The sequence below is a fragment of the Heliangelus exortis genome, chromosome 14 (genome assembly GCF_036169615.1).
Source record: "Heliangelus exortis chromosome 14, bHelExo1.hap1, whole genome shotgun sequence".
NCBI lineage: Eukaryota > Metazoa > Chordata > Aves > Apodiformes > Trochilidae > Heliangelus > Heliangelus exortis.
Window position 1 is genome coordinate 5630686 of NC_092435.1, and position 24038 is coordinate 5654723.

General features: G+C 45.9%; 1 protein-coding gene across 1 annotated transcript in view; it reads right to left on the minus strand.

The window, feature by feature from the left end:
* The window catches only part of GPC3 (glypican 3), a 149078-nt gene extending 127511 nt beyond the window's left edge, over positions 1 to 21567 (minus strand). The window contains exons 1-2 of the mRNA XM_071757701.1: positions 21273 to 21567; positions 11962 to 12123 (exon numbers count right to left, since the gene is read on the minus strand). Coding sequence (XP_071613802.1) covers positions 11962 to 12123; positions 21273 to 21438 — 328 coding nt within the window. The 5' untranslated portion in view covers positions 21439 to 21567. The remainder of the gene's footprint in view (positions 1 to 11961; positions 12124 to 21272) is intronic.
* Between the last annotated feature and the right edge of the window lie 2471 nt (positions 21568 to 24038).

The window sequence follows — 24038 nt, forward strand, 5'->3', positions numbered from 1 at the left end:
CCTTAAAAGCCTCGTCTGGAGAGAAGCTGTGAACCTAAATTAGTCAGTGAAGGTTTCTCTAGTACAAATGGTAGCTCTGTCTTGGTCATGATCTGGGCTGGCATATTCTGCTGAAGGATGAGGGATACTCTTTAATTCTATTTAAATAAATATTTGGAATGTTTGAGCCAATACTTAGAACAGTTGATAGCCCACTTACACAGGAGACACAAATAGACTGAAATAATTCTGTAATTAAAAGGCAGTAAAAGCATGTGTGCCACTTCAGTGTAGGTTCTCAGAAATTCAGTAACAATTTGATTTTACTTTTTTAATGAGATGGGTTCAAGAGAATGCATTGATCCGATTAGTTCTCACATTCTTTCATCCCCTTTTAGTGTAAGCCAATGTCTTTACATGGATTACTGGGCCTATTTAATTTCCTCTCCCTAAAAAAAGAACATCATTTTTCACTGCAAACATGGAATTTGACCAATATAAATATGCTGCATTACTGAAATCTGTTACTCACCAATTTCCTACAAAAAGAGTGGGATTCCAAAGCCGTGAGCTGTAACTCTAGAGGCAGACCTACTGTTCTCCACTGCTTTTAAAATTGCTTCTTTATGACAATCATAGATTTTCTGACTTGAATATGACAAATTTGGGAAGAGCTGATCAGCAGCAGAATTAGCTTAGAATTGATCTACACTGCTGTTTGTTTTGCCTTGCCTCAGAGGGCTGGTTTTTAATCTTCACTTCCTAACCAACAGGTTTATATGATCATTTTTTCCAAGCATACATTCAGATGCATTTTTTTTCCAATTAAGATTTTTTTTTTTTTAATATTAGCAGATAAAATATGCAGTCCTTCCTACATTTTGTCTGTCCTAGAAGTAATACACCTAGGAGTCAAAGCATCTTCATGGGCATGCATTTACTTTAACACATGGGAGCTTTTACTCATCTCCCATGCAGCACCCACTGCCACGTGCAGCCCCACTTGTCTGATTCCAACCTGCCCAAGTGATATGGGACAAACAGGTCCACTCCAGCATCTTATCAAATCCACACAAAGAAAGCCAACCAGTGTGCACATTGCAGCAATTACAGATTAAATCAAACTACTGCTATATCCAGTACAAGTTATTGAGTTCATTACATAAACACCCTTCCAAAGTACTTTCCTGTGCCTTTTTACTGTAAGATCTGAGCATGAAAAAGTATCACCATCCCACTGACATCACTTCCAGGCACTACAGCAGAGAGAAGGGTAGTAAAAAAGATGGCATTTCACCATGTTGGTCACCAATTTCTCTTTTGTAGCTGTTTTGAACTGATCTACAATGCAAAGTAAAGCTGAAAACATTCTCAACCATGCTGCAACCAACCCTGTAACTCATCATGGGCTGAGGGGAATTGATTTTGACTCCAGCCCTCCCCCAGGTTGCATGGGAATGGCCATCAGCTGCAGTGTCACCAAGACTTTTGGGTCAAGATTAAGAGCAAAAATATTTTCCCTTTGCAGGGAGAAAAACCTGTTAGGCTTACATTTATCAGAAAGCCAGAAGGGTTTAATCTTCTTATTGGCTTTAAAGAAAAAGCCCCCATCCCCAATAAGGGAGGCAACAGAACCAGGCAGTAATTCTTGTGTTGCTACTCAGCTGGGCAGAACACTGCCAGCCTTGGGCACTAATGACACAAGTGCCATCCCTTCCCAAACATTAATACAAGTCAGGGCTTTTTCCAGTCACATGGTGGGATCTGTCTCCAAGGTGCACTTGGGTCACATTCCTCTGCAGCCAAAGTGCAAGAGCTTCAATTTCAAAAGCTAAGCCTCTCCTACAACCACATCCAGGACCTAGCAGCCCATAGGGATGTTTCATCCCAAAGAATGCTCCAGTTGGCAATAACACAGAGGGGTAGCTGGAGGGCACAGCCAGGGTGTCAACTAGTTTTAGCCAAGGTTTTTGCATGGTAAATCTTAGCAGTCAGGCTCAAGGTGCCCTCACTGCTCCTCACCACTGTTCCTGCACCCACTGCTCAATGCCACGGTCGCCCCTTTGCCTTGCTGTAAGATCCAGCCCTTCTGTGGGGAAAACCAGGAGGTTTAAGGGTGTCCAGGAAGCCAGAGAAAGACAATCAATCAACCAGTCTTTGGGAAGCACCAAGCCACCTGGAGGCTGCAGCCAAATACCCACAAATCCCAGAAGCATTCAGTCATGCCAAAACCTCCCAGATTCTAAGAAGCTTGTGTAATCAGAAAGAACCTGCTGTGTGCCTTTAGCAACCTAAAAATTCAAGTATTTTTTACCCATTAGGTGATTCTTGACTCACATACACGTGCTCTCAGGGCTTTCTCCCTACCAGAGCTTTCCCAGTGCTACTGGTGTCAGGCAAGTTACCCATTGGTACAATGTGGTTTCCCTTCCCCTCTCAGGGTCACAACCTGACCTGCACCACAGGCTCATCAAACCAGCTCCATGGCAAAAACAGGGCTGGAGACTCTTTCAGCAACTCCAGACCTCAGTATATTTGTACAGAGCAGGACATCAGTCCTCCCCTGTTGTGCTGAGAGATGGCCACTGAGCAACAACAGGACCCTTCTCCAATACCCCTGGAGCTGAGGAAGCTTTTTTAAAGAGGAAGATTAATTGGTTTAAACACAGCTCAGTTCAATACCTTCATAAATAACCACTATGTGGGCACTCACCATTGCTGTCTGAGCCCATAAAGTTACCATAAAAACATATAAAATGTTTTTATAAAATAAAAACATACCTCTTGGCACATGCTGTTTGGTAGAGCAGAGAAAGGATCACCAAAGGGACACCAAGTATCCACCAACAACCAATAAAGCAACAGAAGATCCAAGAAGCTCCCAAAACAAAACTTATCACAGAGAAACATTCATGCACCAAGCAATGAGGTCACCCAGAGCAATGTCCTACAATTTTAAAACATTTTAAGGATGAAGCCTGAGAACTGGATTGTCGGTGCCTCCAGTGTGTCCAGAATTGACCCAGGCTTCTACATACAATGTGGTCCAAGGGGCATTGCCACCTGTATGTGCTTGTCTAGAAAGCTCTCATCTGCTCTCAGTGGTGTTTTTCACAGATTAATATACTTCCACAGTAAAATGAAAGATTATAAATTGCTAAAATTGATTTCACATCAGCGGTGAAGCCAGGGTGAGTAACACACCTGAGGTGAACCCGTCTGCTCCAAGGAATGTGCAACCACAGCATATTGACACCTTAATTGGCTCCACAAGAGTTCATTTCCCCCAGATGAAATGCACCATTGGCCATTTTATTGTTGTACCTTATTGCTGCTTTAAAAGTAAAGGAGATGACAATACAGTAAAATGTTTTCCTTAGAGACAATCCCTGCCTTTGTTGCTGGGTGCTGGCTTCTTTCCTGCTTTCCTCCCCAGCAAATGCAAACCAGCCCTTGTTTGCATTTTAAACACTTTGCACCACCAGAATGCCTCAGTTTCTCCTTTCAGGTCAATAGATGGAAGATGCCACCATGCCTATTTTGCATACTGGAATTACAAAGGGAAAATAAATATATATATATATATATATACACACAACAGCACTGAGCAGTTCTATAAATACCACACTCCAGGGTGACATGACATTTATATCTTCCTACTGAAAGCTAAAGATGTAATTTGACTGCTTTGTAGCATTAGGATGTATTTTAAGAATGTTAGTACTTGAACTATCAAAATATGGCAACTCTCAGCTAAAAGGTAATTACAGTAAAGAGCCCACTTGGAGAAGTGGAGGACTGGAAGGAAGACAGGAGCCTTCCCTCCATCCCTGGTTTTCTCACAATTCACACTCCAACAGGGACTGCAGGCAGAGGATTGTGTTTTTCCAGCACAGATGGGACAGAGGCAGCTCCACCCTGCATAGGAACACATGGAGGAGCTGCAGGGACACTGCAGACATCTGAACAAGGCCACAAGGCTCCCCATCTCCTCAGGATGCAGAGCACCAGGGGACATGAGAAGATGTGGGTGCAACATCTGGATGGCCCTGCCCAGGAGTGATGTGGACAATGGTTTCCTTTGTCCCTGGGAAGCAGGGGAGCACCAGCTCCTTCCATGGCAGAGCTGGGAGGGGACAGCACGCAGCAGAAGAAAGGCTCCTGGGTATCCAGGAATTGCTCTGCACCCTGAATTGGAGAACATATAAGCCAAGATACCAAACACAATGTTTAAAAATTGCTGAAGCAGCGTGTAGGCAGTTGCAAAAAAAGGCTCCTATTAACCTCCAAGCCTCATTTCACCCATGTGGGGAAGGGCATCAGCAGTTTTTAATTGCAGGGGAAAAACAGAGGCAGGACACAGGGAAGAGATCTCAAACCATGCAATTCCCCATAGCTGTTTTTTTTCCAGTTGCAAAGACCCCAAAAGCAGAGGCTGGGACATCTCCCACCACACACAAACCCCACTGATGTGCCAGGGAGTCACTGCCAGCCCTCTGCAAAGGGCAAGATGGAGCCTCTTCCTACAGCAGCCAGTCTAGGACACCAAACACAGGGACCCCACAAGAGACACATCCACAGCTGTGGAGCTGCACCAGCTGTGTGAGCAAGGACTGCCCAAAGGTGTCCAAAATACACCAGGATTTTGTAAGATCATGAGAAATGAGACTGTTCTGAAGCAGGGAAGAGAGCATCATTCCCAGCCAAGAGAAGAGCCCAGCACCTCAGGGTACCATGAGGAGCACTGAAAAGCTCCCCATTCCTGGAGGCTTTTAAGAAGAGACTGATGTAGCACTCAGTGCCATGGTCTGGGAACCACGGTGGCAGTGGATCAAGGGTTGGACTTGATGTTCTCAGAGGTCCTTTCCAACCCATCTGATTCTATGATTCCTGGGCACAGCCCCCATCCCACACAGCCTGGGAGCTGTGTGCCAATGTTGTGCTGGCATTTAAACTCCAGGCAGCAATAAGATGAAACAAAAGCAAAACCAAACATCTTTCAAAATCTCCCTTTCCAGTAGTGTGCACTGTCAGGCGATCCTTCCAAACCCGTGGTTTATGCAGCTCAGGAGGGCAGTTTCATGCCCTAACTCCTGCATGATGGATTTTACAATTTGTTAAAGAAACTCATCAATCCTCAGCAGTCATTTTTTTAATGCCCAAAGCCTCCACAAACTCCTGCATTTTGCTGATCCCCCAATTTGAAATCATTTGAAACTGCTGTTACTATTGCAGCTCTGCTCCTAATGCTAAGCATTATAACACACTCCAGACTTCCAGCTTCGTATCCTGGTGTAATAAACAGATTAACTGTGATTTATGAACAATAAGCTCTGGTTATTTGAAAGGAAATATTACCTCCCAGGACCAGTTCTGACAACCAGAGATATATAGACAGCTCTTTCCACCTACCTGTAATCATTGGTTTAGAGCATCATTATCAACCTGGGAAACATATCACTATAGTTTTTCCACTATAAAATTTGTGCATCCAAAGCATCTGGCAGGACCCACTGCCAAAGGCAGAATACCAGTCTGAACTGACCCAGTGGGACAATTCCTATTTTAAATACACATTAATAAAAAAAAAAATTAAAAACGCCACCAAAACGAGAAACTTGCAGAGAGGAGAACTGTGACTGTGGAGACAGGTGGATCAAAGAAGGATGCAGAGTCCTCAGTTAACAGAGGACTAATGAAGAAGAGGAATTACAAGATGGTAAAGAGATTTATTTGTGGTGCTTATTTATTTGTAAATTCTAATTAAGGTGTCAATATTCTCTTCCAAAAATGAAGCCCACTCTAAACCAGCACCTTAATACTTCACAGACCCACAAGCAAGAGTTCACATTTTCACAGGCACTTTCCACAACACACCTGCAGTTATTAAGCTGATCACCCCACTCATTTCACACTTGGCTACTGCCAGGAACCCTTCTTTAACATTTTTCTTTTAGTTAACCATAATAACATTTTTCCTGCATAAGCCTGGCTGATGATCCAAGCCTGAGGCCAGAACCCATGCACACACCAGAGCTGTGACCTGCTGGTCCCCAGGGCACATCTCCCCTGCACAGGGACAGTTCAAGACCTCCCAGCTCTCAGCACCTCTCACTTCCAGTGCTTCAGACATCCAGAAATGGTTATTAATTTCCAAATGAGACTTGCCTTGCATCACTCCTCCCTCCCTCCCCACACTGTGAGCAGCAGCTCTCTACAGCACAGCCTCATGGACCATCAGACCAGGCTCTTCCTACTGCCAACACCTCAAACAGCCTCCTGCACTGTCAGACTTGGATGGCTTAAAGATATTGGAGTCATAAACTACACCAAATGATACCACACAAACTCCACTCAGCATCGCTGGCATCCGTGGACCCTTCTTGGCAACCAATGTGCAATCAACTTGGGATCAATACTGGGCCTGATGCTGTTTAATATCTTCATAAGTTATCTGGATGTTAGGATCAAGTGCACCCTGGTAAAGTTTGAGGTTGACTGGGGAAGCAGACATCCCAGAAGGGAGAGTTTCTCCTTCAGGAAGATAACCCAGGAGTGCAGCACAGACTGGGATCCACCTGGCTGGAATAGCTCTGTGGAAAGGGACCTGAGGGTCCCGGTGGACAACAAGCTCAATGTGAATAAACAGTGTGTTGCAGCAGCAAAAAAAAGTCCACAGGATTCCAGGTTGTATCAACAAGGGCATCACTAGCAACGATAATGAAGCCATCATGCCACTCTACAAGGTGCTTGTCAGGCCATATGGGGAATACTGTGTTCAGTTCTGGTCCCCAGTATATAAAAAAGATGAGGACAAGCTAGAGAGGGTCCAGAGAAGATGATCAAAGGACTGTGAATCCTGCTGTATAAGGCAAGGCTGAGAGAACTGCATTTGTTCAGTCTTAAGAAAAATTAGGGGAGAATTAGGGGAGACCTTATTGCCACGTTCCAATACATAAATATACCAAGAAAATGGAGATTCCCTTTTTACAAGGAGTCACATGGAAAAGACGAGAGGTAATGGGTGCACTTACTCCTGGGGACATCCCAGTTAGACACCAGAAGAAAATTTTTCACTATGCAAACAGTCAGACATTGGAATAACCTCCCCAGGGAAGCAGCGTATTCCCCAATACTGGGGGAATTTTAAGACTCAGCTTGATAGGATGCTGAGCCATCTCATCCAAACTGTGTTCCTAGTAAGAAAGGCTGGACCAGATGATATTCAAGGTCCCTGCAATTTTATGGTTCAATGGTTCAATAGCTCCTACCATACAGCCCATCTCTTCTCACCTAATTGATGCCACATGTGTCTTGGATTTACCCGTGCAAGGTATAATTATAAAGATTAAAGTTTTTGTACACTTAAACCTCTTTAATAGAATAAAAGAAATCTCAGCTCCCTCACCTTGACTCTAAAGTATTAACAGCAGCTTGTGAAAAATGAAAAGCCTTCAAGGATTTGGAATAAGAAACTTGGAGAGACAATCGCTAATCTTTTATCTTCCAGACTTCAAGCAGAATCAGGTTCTTCAAAGAAAACCCAATAAAGCCCAGACATTTTCATCATAACAAAATAAATAATTCAGTCATACTTTAGAGGACTCCAACATCAGGATCAGCTGTTTGATATATTTGTGGCTTAGGTGCCTCTAAACTGATTAAAGATAACCTGATAGAAGCTTGCAATGTCAAAACCCCCTTCATTCCTGACAGATATGAATTGATAGTGTAAATAACTGTAAATAACCAAAATGGCTGCATTTATGCCTAATGGAGGATTTACAGTCTTCAGAGTCACTGGTAGGACTAAGAGTAACAGTTCTGCCTTTATCCTACCACAGCACACACAGGGGAAGAATAAACATCCTCCTCCCACTGCCTGCTCTGCCAGAACCACCCAGGGCTCAGCTCCAGAGAGGAGAAAGGACAGGATTCTCCCACAAATTAGAGAATACCATAAACATACAGACAGGCTTATCCCTATTGATTTATCATGGTGTTCCTAGAAACTACGGTGAAACACGCATCCCAAAAGCCCCTCAAATCTCTACAGCACTTGCAAGCACCTGCAAAATCCCCTCAGGTACCGAGCAGAGCTCCTTTTGTCTTCCAGGTGCCATTTGCAGAAGGTTAAATGCCATTGCCTTTGACAGGGAACAGATCGGGGCTGAATTTAAGCCTAGAGGCTTTCACCAAGAGGGATTTGACTGCAGCAGCCCGGCCAGTTTTCCAGTTCTGGTAATTGCACTCCTGCCTTCCCAGCAGCTTCCACATTTCCAGCAAGAGTTCCCGCATCTCTGCAGTTCACAGGAGCTATTTGGGAAGCAGGTGGAAGCAAACCATGAGCCCAGACACGTGGTGGGGTGGCTAGATCCCAGGTCAGAAACAAGCACACGGTGGATCTCAAGATTTACCCCACTGCTGGATCCAGAGGCCTCAGCATCACTGCCAGAGTGATCCCACAGCCTGGGGTTTGCACCACACAAAGGGAGGACATGACTGGGTCTGGGCAGTGTCAGCAGCAGAGGCTGCAGAAAGGCAAGGAGACCCTGCTGAGAGCTTATTTGAGTGATTACTTAAAATAATGAAAGCGACTTTCTCCAGGAGCTCACACTGCATCAGCTCCAGCAGGAGCAGCCACTAGTAGCCAAGTCTCACACTCCTGTACTTCATGCTTGCTAGAGGGAAAAGATTACCAGCAAGTCCTACACAAAGCAACTGGTGTAGATGCTCCTTTTCCCTTAGAGGGTCCTTCTGGTTTTAATTGTGCTGCAGTCTATCCACTTTTTAAAAGTACCTTTTCCCTTGGTGGAGCACACCAGCTGCTAAAGCTTTAATTTTCTGTTCTTCACAGTGTGACGCAGTCACTAGGCAGGACAAGAAATGAAGTGATCACTCAAAAGCAAATTCCCAACCTTAGGAAGCAGGAGGCAACAGACTGATGAACATGCACACAGCCCAGCCCTGGGGAACAGAGCTCTTGGTGGAGGGGGAAGGAGGAAAAGATCCAAGCACAACCCTGGTATTTTCCTGTTCAAGTTTACTTGTCATGAGAGATATTCAGATGTGATATTTACAAAATCAGTCGAGTTTTTTGAGGGATTCTTCTCTTTTTTTAATAGGTGGTGGCAAGCCAGAAGCCCCCAACAAAAAGCCAAGCTCCAAGGTCAGGAGAAAGAGAGGGGAGAAAGCAAACCGCAGGCAGGGCTCCCACTGTTTGCCACAGCAGGGGAGTTGCACTCTCACACCAGTTTGTTTGGGTAATAGCTCCAGAACAGTGCTAATCAGTACTTGCAAAAAACTCTATCAACAAGTGCTGAAGTGATGTGGTTTAATGCAGCTTCATCTTGAGTCTCTGAGCTGCTGGCAGCTGAGAACCCAAACCAGGAGGTGCAGACCTTGGCAGGTCCCAGCAGGGACAGGCTCCATCACAGTGAGAAAGGCTCCCCAAAGAAATTCTAGAGTGAGATTTAACTGCAGTCAAGGCAGCTACAATCTATTTTAATACTGTCAAACGCAGCAAGTTTCTAAAGGATTAAATCACTACTTAAATCATCTTCATAATTTAACAAAATGCCTGTAAGATAAGACCAGGATCTAATTGTACCATTTACATTTAGTGAAGATTTTTTTTTTTTGGTTGGGATTTCTCCTTCTTAACAGCAATAAAGAAAAAGCCCAAGGGTCTAAAATTAATAATCTAATAAACTTTGCTAAGTGAACATTGTAACAGATAGGCCTGGATGAGATTTTCTGTAAATGCCAGACAATTTCCCTTGATCTTTATCAGCAGAGACATTGCTCTAGCTTCAGAAGGAAGAAATTACATTTATTGCAAAGTAATAACATCTGGGTGAGATTTTGTTTGTCAAACTAGCAGAGCCTGTAGATTTCAGGCTAAGAATATTAACTCTGAAGAGTTTCACATTTGTATTTCCATACCAATACATTAACCCACTCTAGGGACCAGTGCATTTACCCACCAGCAGACACTGGGTTCTGACCCAATATGAGCTGTGCCAGGGCAGCACCAAGTCTGCTGCAGCCAGATGCCATAGAACAAACCTTGGCAAGAGCAAGAAAGTTGGGAGGAATCAACCAGCACACAGGTGGGGTTTGATTTCAGCCATCACACCCCAGTGCCAGCTCCCTCAGCGATGTCCTCAGACAGAAACCTGTCCCCTACCATGAGCAGTGACAAGATGCAAGAAATCAGACTGGCATAATGTTGGATTAAAGAACAATTTCTAGAGCTGGAACATCCTCTGGCACTGCAGTCATCAAAATACTCTTAAATAAGCATTAATCAAACAATCCATCTATTAAAAAATTGTTCTTCTACAGGCTTTGAGATAAATTTAAAGATAACAAAACACAATTCTCAAAGCTAATGAACTGTCCTTCCAAGGCCAAAACACTTTATACAAGGTAATTGAAGTGAGCTCCTCAATGGTTCCAGCTAGGAATTCTTCTTCTCTAATGGGATTGCAAAAGATTTTTTTAATTATTCAGAATCTTTTTCGTAAGCAGAAATAGTCATGAGTTACTCAATTAAATCCTTTTCTTCCCCACCACCAAGAACAGCAGTTCAGTATACCAAGGCTTTTCAGAGCCACATCAGCTGCAAAACACCTGCACAGGGAAAGGGCTCTCATGACCAGCATGGAAATAATGGTTTAAATAATAAAAAAAATAAAAAATTAAAAAAAAAAAACAACAAAGTAAGGAATTCAACTCCCTAATGTTTTAACATTTTTTGTCGAATTCTACCGGAGGAGGTAGATACTTTGTATTCCAGCCAGGTTATTCCCTCTTTCTGAAGCCAGTTCACATTTCCAATGCCTGGGAAACCAATGTCTCATCACTTTTACTCCATTCTGTTTATCCGCATTGGAACTTAATGGTCATTGAATTAAGAAGCATGGAAAAAAAATGCTGTTACTTTCTTAGCAATTTATTTGATCTTGCATTGAGAAAAACAGCACATTAGACCTCATCAGTCAGTGGTGGACTAGAACTGAGTTTTGCCTTGATCCTACAGGCTTCAGCTGGCTTTGGGTCTTGCTGTTAGTAAGGCAGGAACAAAAATAAATCATTTACTCAGAACAAAATGCCAGCATAAAGGAAAACAACTGCCCGATTGCTCAACCCTTCTTTTGTAAATATAGGCAAAAAATGCCACTAATACAGCACGATGGAACCTGAATAAAAGAGCACTCAACAAACAAGCAGTCATTTCACTGCACATTAACCATGGATGAGAGACATTTTGCTGGCGCAAAGGCTCTAAAAAAATTATTGCAGATTTAAGTGACACAAACTGGTGTGCATCCACAGTACAAAATATTTGTCAGAGGCCAGTTTTGCTAAAAGAACAATATATCACAGTATCATTAGAAAAAGAAGAGAGCTGCCACCAGGTTGTGTGGTATCAGGCTACCAGGCACCCTGAAACCCCACAGTGAGGACCAGGGACCACACTTATGACCAAGGAGCCTCTACCCACCCTCACATGGAATAACTGATGTTGTTTTGCAGTGGGCAGCAATAATCAATACACACGTTTTAGTCAGATGCTTACCAAGCATTACACTGGGCTTGCAACCAGATCCTACTGCTGCAGTATGGTTTTTGGGACTGGCAGAATCACACAAGATGGTACTTACACAGGTAGTTTAATTCTTGGAGAAGTGGGTTTTCCATTCATTTTTAAATTTGCACTTGAAGAGGTTTAGTCTTTAAATCTACACTTTCTGTTTCAGCTACAGGAATATTTAGGACAACCCCTGCAGAGCAGCTGCACCAAACTAGGTGTATTATTTATTAAAAATAAGCATACATATAATATATACAAACATACAAAACCAAGAGAACACAAAGCTTCCAGCCACCTCCATTCCTGACTGCCAGGTGCTGAGGAAGAGGACCAGAAGAGCCTCCTTCTCCAAATGCATACCTGGACCACCCCTTAGAGCTCACCTTGGAAGACAGCAGCGTTCTGGATGACCAGGAATTTCAGCTCCATGCTGGCAGATTGCAGGAACTGCTCCATGTTCAGGCGGGCTGTCGCCTGGAACTTCTCCTCCATCCTCCTGGAGCAGCACGTGGAGCCCTTTGGGATACATACCTGCAGATCAGACCCTGGGAAGAAACACAGGCAGGAGAGAAAATTTGCATTAGGAGGTGGAATTGCTGGTAGAGGGGAGGAAACCAACTCCCATCCATAGGTATCATTGCAATTACTCTTTGGGCAAATTGATGACATTTCTGGAATTTGTCCTGAGCAAGCAGCTTGGCTGAAGGAGAAGACTGATAAGGCAGAGCCAGGATTGCTGAGCAGTGCTGTGCTCCTGCCAGCACACTGCTTGCTTTAGCTCCTACACACTCCATCCACTGAGGTGCTGGTGGCCAGCAGAGCAACCCAGAGCATCTCCCTGCTGGCTCCTGCATCTCTACCAGCACACCAGTAAGGAGCTGCAGGCAGCCACAGGAGATAGAGTGGAAAATGGGAAAAGGAGCCAGGATTTGAAGCTGTGGATTTACAGTGAACAGAGCAATGCACGTAGCTCAGTGCACAAGATATGCTTGTAATTTGCATAAAGATTTAAAACTAGCTTAAAACAAATAACTGCATTATTTGCCTGCTATCTCCATCCTTTTGCTTCCACAGCAATAACAGTAACAACAGGAGGGCAGAACAATAATGAATTTTTTTTTATTATTGCAGACTTCCAAATTGTACAAATCTCCTGAGTCCTCCCACCAATTTCACCATCCCATCCTCTCTCCAAAAGTCATCATCTGACTTGTGCAAGTCCCACTGCAAAAGGACAGGTCCTGGAGCACCCACTGAGCACTTCAAAAGGCAACTAAATGCCTTTCAGCAGCTGCATGGCTAACATCACCTCCTCCCATTCAGCAGAATGGTCCAAAAGCCAGGGGACAAAGGCCAGAGGAACATCACTTGATGTTCCATCTCAAGGTGCAACTCAAGGCACTGGTCAGTGATGCTAGAGTTTGTTTTTTGACATTCCCAAAGCATTTGTAAAATGCTTATTCATGGAGGTAGTCAACAATTTTAGGGAAAGTACTGTTAGCTAAAAATTGATACATCTATTTAAAATATTCATCTTTTGGGTTCAAACATCAGTAGAAGATGGAACAGAAGAGCTGGAAGAAGAAGTAATAAAATATCTCCTTCTCAATAAACTTTCAGTAGCAAACTGTGCCCCATGAGCACAGGCAGAGCAACAACCCCATATGCAAGCACACAGCCCTCATCATGCAAAACACATCTGATTTGATGCTGCTGTTAGAAACTCAGAGTAAGCAACAACTTCATTAAAAACAGCTCTCCAGGGCCAGACAGCAGTGAGAACCTCTCACCTCTCCCTTTCAGGGGTTGCCACCCAAACTGCACCATGTCCAGAGCAGGAGCAGCTCCCCGTTAGGCTCAGCACTGCCCAGAACCAGGAGTCCCCAAGCCAGGAACAGACACAGCCCAGAGAGGGTGAAGGCTCCACACACCCCTCAGCCCTCACCCTGCCTTCTGTTTTCTGCAGAGGGTTTTTGTCTGCAGTAAAAGCAAGTTTGGTGTTTTACATCTTTACTCTAGAAGGATTATCCATCCTTCCAGATTCCCCTCTCCACTCCTTCTGAAGAGTCTTGTACCACATCCACTCTCTCCCTAATTACTAGAAAGTGTCAAAAGTCACTTTTTGTAAGTGTATGCTAGAAGAGGATTCATATTCATGTCAGTCCAATCGTGTACCTGCTGAAGAAGAGTCATACACACCATCAAGGGAAAACCAACCCACAGTGCTCACAGCAGAAACCCCACACCCTCCAGCCCCATCTCTTCCCTTGGAACACCCTGGGAAAACCAACATGAGATACTTGAACTGCATTTGAAGTGCAGAAAAGAACTTTAACCAGCAAGTCCTGACACTGCTGCAAAACAAGGCATAGCAAAGGGGAAAAAAGAGGCTCAGCCCAAGGTTGGACCCACAACATCATTCCAGCAACATCTCTGCCTGCTGCCTCGGGCTCCCCTTCTGCAAAGTGGGATGCACAGCACAAATTCCTTCATCAAGCCCTCAAACAAAGAGCCAGCACCACTGACATCTAAAGAGCTCAGCAGTTTGGGGACTCACCCACTCCAGAGGAGCACAGCGACAGGTATTTCATGCACTGAAAAAATAACAGGGACCATAAAACCACATCACAGCAAGACACTGTGTTAATGAGAGGAGCAGTTATATAACAGCAAGTTAAAAAGCTTTTTTTAAAGTCAAATCCAAGTCAATTTACACTGCAAAAAGGCTTAGCAGGGTCCCTTTAGCACTACAATGCAGCCATACATTTTTTGTTAATAAAAAGCTTATTTCCTCCTACTTTTATCATATTAGGCCATGTTTCAAATTAAAAAGAAATAATAATCTTGCATGATTAATGGAAATACCAATATGGAAGATCTGAGAGTTGGCAATTAAGAGATCCGTGTAAGTTACAGCCAGGGATAGGAAGCAGCAAGGTCATCTACTCAAGTCCCATCCTTCTTTTTAGCAATTAAGCAAAGATCCAATTAAGGGGAGAAATTTATTTTTCTGAAGTAAAAAGACAGACACATGCTATAGCAGGGCAATCACGGAGGAGGAGGAAAAATCCTGAGAATTAACTCTGACAGCTTAAACACATTTTACAGAGATAGCCACCTAACACCAGTGACCAGAAACATCACAGTAAATGCAACAGGTCAAAGCAGGCAGGACAGGCTCTTATCAGCTATCAGAACAAGGTTCGTTTTGGTGTATCTGTAGAGGGCCTGGAAGGAGCAGCCTGACTCCCATCTTCCAGCACTTTGCTGTATGTGGTTTTCCCAGAGGATGAGCACACCCAGACAGTCCCATCCACAAGTCCCAGTTGCAAGTCTCACTTCTAAGTCCCAATATTAAGAAAAAGAGGTTTTGCTGCTGCCCAGGACCCCAGCAGACACCAATGAAACAGGGACACTGCTTTTTGACCTACAAGAACTTCTGAGATTTATTCATTCCATTGCTTGAAGGACCCTGTTCTGCTCTCATCCTGCAGCACCACCCAGGAAACCCAGGTCCTGCAACCCAAATGCAGGGAGCTGTGTAAACCAGGCTTGTTCCAGGAGGTGGATGCAGAGACACAAACACCTGGAACACTGCAAGCCCAAGGAGCAGACACTCCCAGGAATTAAACTGCCACACTCCATGCATTTCTGGCTCCATAAATGCAATGGAAAAGGTCCTGCAAGTCATCAAATCCTACACCTCCCCCCACAGTCCACCCCTTGGAGGCATTTTATCTAACACAAACACCTCCAGTGATAGCTCTGACTTGGGAGATACCAAACCCCATTTCTCTGCCTAATGGCCCTTACTGTTAAGACTTTTTATCTCTCAACCTACACACTCCCCTTTTCCTTAAAGTTTCAAGCCATTACCCCTCATAACGACAGTCCCAGCCCTTCCAAACAACTTCCTCCTTTTGCTATAGATCATTACAAATCCATTTGCAGAAAGTAAGTGTCCCAACAAATTACTCCATCATTGCCATTAAATTGCATTTGGATGCTCAGGTACCAATCTTTGCAAGATCAGTGGTACTGCTGCAATGCTAAGCACAGGAGCCTCACCCTCTGACACCCAACGCCCACGGGTGAGGAGGAGCTGGATGCAGACACCAAGCACCCTCAGAGCACTGGGCCATTTGTGCCATCTTATAATAATGGGTGTAAATTGGAGCATAGGAGGTTCAAGTTGAATATCCGGAAAAATTTTTTTACTATAAGGGTGACAGAGCCCTGGAACAGGCTGCCCAGGGGGGTTGTGGAGTCTCCTTCACTGGAGACATTCAAAACCCGCCTGGACACGTTCCTATGCGATGTACTCTAGGGGGCCCTGCTCTGGCAGGGGGGGTTGGACTAGATGATCCTTCGAGGTCCCTTCCAACCCCTAGGATTCTATGATTCTATGATTCTATGATCTTGGGGAACAGCAGTGTAAATGCTCCAGTCATTTTGCATACACTTCTGGCTGAGAGAACTAATCCCTACAGCTGCAGTAATTTCAGCAGCACCCTGCCTCTCCCTCCTTCTTCCAACACAGGGAATTTTTACTGAAGTAAGTGAATTTAAACCATTACATTTTACTTTGAAGTGCAATTATTCCCACAGGTAGGTGCTACTATAGCAGAAGTGAAAATAATATATCTGGATTAAATGTCAAAAACCCCCTTTGAGATTATCTGCAGTCATGAACTCCTTCCTGAGGCTGAAGGACTGTATTTTGATTTTAATCATCCCAGGATAGCTCCAACCCTGTCATCAGATACAGACAGACAAGCCATGCATGCAAGCCTGCCCACCCAGATCCAAGTGCAGCTTAAACCAGATTAACATTCCCCACCAAATTTATCCCAGGCTTTGCCAAAATAAGAACCTGCCCCTGCTTCTTGTTCTATTACTGCAGCCTCCTCCCCATGAGCTGGGAGGGCTCTGTTACCCTGTGCAGCAGCATCCTTCCCCTTCTGCAGTCTGGAAATGTCAGAAGGTTTCACACAACCCTCCATAGCTCACCCTTTTCTTAATATTACCCATAAGAAAGCTGCTGCTTTGTGTTAATTTTCTTTCTCTAATTGATTTGCAGTCAGCGTCCTGCTTTAAACAGAAAAAAAAGCAGTGATTCAACCTTTAAATGCAGTAGATTTTCCTCCAGCTATCTAAATACTTGTTTTTTATTAAAAACCTTTTAAGTTATGTGACATGGGGATCGTGCATCTGTCACTGGCTTTTAATGCTCAGCATTTGGGGGAAAAAGGAAATGCGACTGTTCAAATCCCACGTTAAGTGCTGATGTTTTTAAAACTTAATTAAAAGAGATTTAAAATATAATCTAACCTCATTCAAAAGGTGATTAAAGTTGGAACAGTACGAGTACTACATGGGATATTTATTACTGCTTAATTATCCTTTATTTTCTATTCCATCTTGTGTTTCACAAGGCCATCTGACTCTGGATTCCTCCCAAAGTCTTGCAATATTGGCCAGATGACTGCCATGCAAATCTAACACTCTATGACAACAGATTTAAAAAAAAAAAAAAAAAAAAAAAAAAAAAATTGTTACAGAGAAAACAGAGGTTTTACAGAGTAAGAATCTCCTCCTACCAAATGTATCAACAGTACTGTCATCAAAATATGGAGTTAATTTGTGGGCTCTCCCTCACAGTACACATTTGTTACAGTCACACACACACCCCATGGCCATTCTAAAGACAGGGAAGAACACTGCTCAGGATGTTGTTAACTTTAACTCCTGGGAAAAAAAATAAAATTAATGATCTCACTATAAAACCACTGCCTGGGGAGGTTACTAAATTTTAGGGTTCTGCTCCTGCTCTCTTAACTATCAAGAGAGCAACTTGCAGGCCTGAAATAATTAAGAACAGAAAACTCAATTATCTAGTAAAGTAAGATTTTAAACAACCATGCTAGGCTAAATGGAAAGGCTGAACAGGGAGGAATATCATTAGTCCCACTCAGGAAAAACAGCATAAAAGAGCAAGATTACAAAGGAATCCAGCTCAGGAGCAAAGGTGCATCGAGTCCAGTGGAAAAGTTGGAATTTTCAGTTTTTAAATCATACATTGGCACTCGCCAGCTGCCAAAAAGCAAGGAAAAGGAGAGAAGGTTGACATGCTCAGGCAGCCAGTTGTAAAGCTTTATATCTCAACTCGAAAAGCAAAAGGTTAATCGCCTCTAGTTTTGAGGGTGAATCTGTATCTGCTTCCATCAAAGAGAATGAACAAAATGGATGGAAACTGCACACTTCTGTGGGAGGAGGAAAACAGCCCCACTGGCAGATATCTCTGCTGAGATAAATATTCCTTCACTTTCACACAGCCCGAGGCAGAGACATCCATCCCTCCTCTCCTCATCTCAGCAAGGCAAAAACTTGTCCCTTCCCCTCTTCCCACATACACAGCCCAATTATCTGGAGTGTCACCACAAAGAAGTCCAAATGGCAAAGAGGAGACAAAAACAGACCTGGAAAAATGGAAATTCAAGCTACTGTTTATACATGAGAATATTATGCAGAAAGAAGACAAAAGGAAGAGGAAACCAAAGGCAGTGTAAAAACGAGAAAATTGAGTTATTTATGAATGTGAAGTTATCCTAGCACAGCCCTGCAGGCTGGCTCACAAGCTGGCATTAAGGCTCAACTTGAGAAAAGCCTGTGAAGATCACTCTCCCATCACCCTGCCCTCATTCATCCCCAGCAGAAAGCCTCTCCTCTAGTTTGAGTGGAGCTGTTGGGATGAACTACATCCTCCCACCTCTCTGAACAGTCAGTCACAGCTGACAGTAGTTAGGTTGTGCTGCTCCCCACCTCTGAGCATGCCAAAGCGTGTTCCAGAGCTGAAAAAACTTGGTCCCCAGGCTGCAAGAGCAGAGCAGTGAGCACAAGTTTCTGCTCACTGCCTGATGCCTGCCTCCAGCTAGAACTACTCCCAGAACATTAATACAGCTCATGAAACAGCATGACACTTCCTTCACATTTATCAGAATTTTTTTTTTTCTAATTAAAAATATCATCCTGGTGTGGTTGGTTTCCTCTATGAGAAGCACTGTGCCCCATGTTCCCACAGCCCACGCACCACTGGTCCAGTAAAACAGTCATGGGACATTCCTCCTGCCTGTGTTGCAGCTTGCCAGTGTTTCCTCTACTTGTGCCTTTAACTACAACTGCTCATGATGCAAAATGTGGCTTCCAGAAGTCGTTGTTTTCTGTTTGTATCCAAAAAAAACCCCTCCACATTTCAAATAAGTCGTTTGAACCATCAGTTTCTCCAGTGTGATATGATCTATAGGCAAAGGGTCTCAGAACTAATTCCACCGTGATTTGTGGCTGGCAACTCAAAAACTTTTTTTTTTAATTGACAGATGTATGAAAGGAAGAAAAGCAATAAACAGAAGCCTGGAAAATAGTTCTTGAGTGATGTTCCCCTATTACAGAGATTTATGCAGCTGCTACTATGAGTGCTCTGAAGTGTAATTACTACACAGTCATGTAAAATGGGCCAGACCCAAGGTATAAGCAAGCAGTCATTGCTTTAATTATGATCAAGTTTATGTACTTAGGCAAATGCAAAATCCACTTTCGATTTGATATGTGGGAACTTTATCATCATAACAAGCTGGAAGCATTCATTTGAAACATCAGCTCTGTTACAAGATATTGATCCAGCTACCCACAGGCACTGCAGAGAGACAAAGGGCTCCTCATGGATGCAGCTGGGGCTCCCAGATCACAACTGAGCAACTCCAGCAACCTGAACCCTGCTGGGAAAGGAAGAAACCCAAGCAAAGGCACTCACTGCAATCACAGACCAGGTGGCATCACACCACCTGCAGCTGGGATGGAGGATGTCACCAGTTTCTGGGGAAAGGACCAACCACACTGCAGCATGGAGGCCCCAGCAGCCCCTCCACACTCAGCACAGCCCGCAGGGACCCACCTGGAGCACCCTGGCTGTCTGCCCCTCCAGCACCTCTAACCATAAAAACACACTCTAAGCAAGTTACTCAGGGATCAGAGCAAATGTTTCACTGACTTTTACATCAGCAAGGGTAGACATTCCTTTGATTACAAACATAACAGAATTTATTGGTTTAGGGGTGATAAAAGCAGCTCTGTCCCCTCCCTGCAACTCCCCATCATTTTAAAGTATTCCAACGACTACCACTACACTGACCAGGACACCAATGCCCCATGGGATGGTTGGAGAAGAGATGCTGCACCTGCACCTACTCAGAAAGGAGCATTAAGTATCAAAAATTATATGGATGTAAGGATAAGAAGAGTCAGGGAAGGGATTCTCCCACCAGGACTTACATCTGAACTCTCCCTCTAGATCCCACACAGTTGATAAGCTGAGGCATTTCTACAGTCCTGCAGACCAAAGGATCTGGGGTTTGCACAGGCAGATACAACACCTTGCACTCCCAGCCCTAAGCACCCCCTTCTCCCCGTCCTCTCCCACGCTGCAGCAGATCATTGCTGAGGCAACTCCTGTACTTCTGGCCCGTGCCACGCTGAATACAAGAAATGTAACCCAACACATCATTATTAAAAGCAGCCACGGCTGGCAGTGATCTCATTGCACCTCCCCCCTCATATTTGTCCGTTATCTCTTCCTTTTGATACTTTAACCATAAAGCTTTTCAGGGCAGACTGGAGAAAAGCTTCCCCACTGCATACTTAACCCAACACAGCAGCACCCGCGTTCTCCAGGCACCTCTGTAACACAGTTATCAAAACCCATCTGCTTGTGTACACACACTCCAAGTGCACAGCCACCCATCTGGACAAGCTGACGCTCCTAACATACCAAGAAGCTGCAAAAGGACCTTTAAAATGCGGGGAATTAAATTATTTCACTTATAATTTAAAGGAGGAACGAAGCACATAAACCAAAAGCAGCCTTGCAGGACGCAGGTTTGGTGAGGGTCCTCTAATGCTAACTGCACAGCAACACCTCGCACACACCCGCAACAACCTCTCGCCCGGGCACCGCACCCCGGTAGGCACAGACTCAGCTCGGGGAGGATTGTGCTGCCTGTTGCCAGCCCGTGTTCGGGAGCTCAGGCTGGGGCTGAGGATCCGGACGCTCTCGGAATGGCTTTACATGAGCGGGATTGCCCTCAGATGACGGCTCTGCTCCGCGCTTCTCTGTCCGGTACTCGGTGGATGACGGAAACCTGTTCCCGGTACTCGGTGGATGATGGAAAGCAGCCCCGGCAGCCCCAGGACTGGGAAGAAACCCGAGGGGTGCGTGGGGCTCCGCGTTCCCCGGACACCTCGGCAGAGGCGTCTGAGGGCGTCCAGTTCCGCGGGCAGCACCTCAGTTCTGACCGACAGCCCGAGCCCCCTCTGGGTAAATCTGGGCTTTACCCCCTCTGGGTAAATCAAGAGCGAGAAAAGACCCCCGGACACGGCTTTTCACGCTGGGGAGGGAACCCAGGGCTCTCTTCAGCCCCTCACTGGGGCTACCGAACACGAGTGCGGGCAGCCCTGCACCCCCCGCTGCCGGGGAAGAGAGGCTCACCGCAGGCGACCCGCACCCGGCTCCGCAACGTCCCGCAGCCGCACCCCGGCCCTCCCCCGCGCCCCTTTCGCCCCGACATTAAGCGGCTCCCTCCCGGGCACGGCAAACCCCAGGACACCGACGAGCCACGGGAGGGCGGTCGGGTGGTCTCACCTGGCACGGGGGTCTCGGGCACCCACTTGGCCCCGGGCTGTAGCGCCTGGAACGCGGCACGGACCGGGCGGCAAGCGGCTTCCCCCGGTGGCTGCGCACCCGCCGGGGCACCGAGCAGCGCGGCCACCACCAGCAGCAGCGGCAGCGCTGCGCCGCTCCCCGACATCCTCCCGGGGCACCGGGCGCTGCCTCACACCCCCCCGACGGGCATCCCCGGGTCGGTGCTGCGGAGCCCGGCGGAGCTCAGCAGCGCGCGGCGCCCGGGACCACCGGGACCTGGACCGGGACCGGCTCCCCGCACCCCGCCCCGCCCACACCGCGCAGCCCATTGGCCGCCGCCCCGCGGGTCCCCGTGCTGATTGGTTCTCCTTCCGTTACCGGCAAACTTGCCCCGCGATGCAGCCCCGCCCCGGGGGAGGTTGGAGGGGGGGGGGGGAGGTGTCCGGCAGTGGGTTCCGCAGCGGCCCAAATTCGGGATCCAGTGAGGGGTGATGGGCTGCACGGGGTGCAAGGTCTGCGCCAGCCTTCCCCTCCCCATTATCTCCCCCCCATTATCCCCTCCCATTGCCCCCCCATTACCCTCCCCCTCACCCCCCATCATCCCTCCTATCACCCCCCCCCGTCATTCCCCCCCATCTTCCCTCCATCTTCCCCGCCACCGCTGCTGCTCCCCGCGCAGCCCGGCCCGGCGTTTTGCACCGCGCCGGTTGCGCCCCCGAGCAGGGGTTTGGGGTGCGTGGTCTCTGCTCCGCACAGGGACGTGCATCAGGGGTTCCCCGCGCTGTGCCGGGGAGGATGGGAAACCCTCCCCGCCCCCAGGCTGAGCTGCAGGGGAAAGCTGAGTGGCACAGACCGCAAGCAGCTCCCCCCCCGTCCCCCTAAGATCGAGGGACAGAGTGGGACCCCACCCGCGAACTCTGCAGGGAGAGCAGAGGGCACGGGGCCCCGGGACAGCGCTGGGTGACTCGGTCTCTGAGGGGGCACAGGGATTGTGAGTGCCAGCCTGAAGGGCTGTGCTGGAAACAGGCAGTCAGACGTGAGCAGGTTGCCCTGCTCCACCACGACCATTTCCCCACCGGTTTCCAGTGAGAGCTGTTGGGAACCCCTTGCTCACTGAGCTGAAGCCCCCATAGGGTCCCACAGGTGGACCAGCCAGGGCCAGGGCAGCCCAGCTCTGTCCCACCAGCAAAAAGACCCTAAAAACCTGCAACATGTGCTCAGCTGGAGGGGGCCCACGCTGCTCGTTGCTCAGCAAACAGCTGCATCAATAGGGTGAGGGGAGGTTTTACTAAGAAAAGCAAGGGCCACACATAAAAAATTACCAAAATGGTGTTTGCCCAGGCTGTCTCCTCACTGCCTTCCCTCATCCTGCACAATGCTACTTCTGAGGAGGAGAAACAACGATGGAGCAAGCTTAAGCAGAAGAAAAGGGAAAAAAAAATCTATTTAAAATATCCAGTGCAAATACAGGATCAAATTATGGCTAATGGTTCGCTAGCAGCTCTTTTTCACTCTGAAATTTTGAAGCAGGATGAAAAATGGAAGTCCAACCTGTGTGTTTGTTCTAAGAAAATGCCTGCCAGGGAGAGACTGTTAAAATATATTATGGATATGAGACTAATAAGCTGGAATGTGCAACATGTCTCCTTGGTTAATGGATTGTTGGAGCCTGTTGCCATTCGCAGACTGTGCTATTTATTATCCTTTTATTGTGTCTCATAAGCACATCTGACAAAACTCCTGTTAACTGGGCAGCAGAAAGTTCCTCTTTGCAGGAATTCAGAGAAATCTGGAAATCTCATTTTGCTCACAGACACAGATGCTCCATGGTGCAAATTCACCTGATTTCAGCAGACTGAAGAGCAGGTGGGTGCTCAGTGATGTGGACAAGCACTCATGCTTTAGATATTTTCATTTTTCCTGAAAATACATGCTTTGTTACACCAGGTAGGTTAACAAATATTTTCTGCATGTCCCTCACTGATGGGCTGCTGGATTCATTATGTCTATGCAACAGTTGGGGTTTGGACCAGAGCATTTCTTCAGGTTAGGGATCAATTGGGCTGAATGGCAAAATACTACAGCTGGTATTTGAAGTGCTCCATTATACTTACTCTTGCAATATGTATTATGTTTATGGTCAGAATTACAGTTCTCTAAAAGGCATTCAAGCATCTCCTGTGTTCATTTTCAAACCTGCTGTATTTCATTTAAGCACAGGAGGCTCTTACTATTACAGGTAAGTACACAGATACTGTCAAGCATGCCATTATAGCAAAGAGTTACATACAGAGCCAAAGAGGTGGCATTTAGGATTTCCAAACAAATTATAAAATGACATAGCTGTTCTTTACTGCATCTGGCTGCACAGAGGGATTTGTCATTATCTTGACAATGTCTCTTTGCAGAGATAAAGTTTCTTTATCAACAAGGAGTTATGTCTGAAGCATGTTAAAGCTTGTGGAAATACACAACAAACCAAGTGTCATCCCTTTTTTTCGGTCACTGGCTTAGGTTATACCCAAAGTCTGCCAGCAGGAAAAAAGAGCTGACATTTTAACTGAAGATTTTTTCTAATGGAGCAAATTATTTTTATTCATTTCCCTTAGTTTTGAGGGATTGGCATTGCTGACTTTCCTTGGCATTATAAGCCCAAGGATGCAGCTGGATGGGGATGAGGGTGAATCCCTTCCATGGACCAACAGGAGTTATGCTCTGTAGCACCCTAAGGTGCCAAAGGATGTTCTCCACCCAATGCCTGCAGGA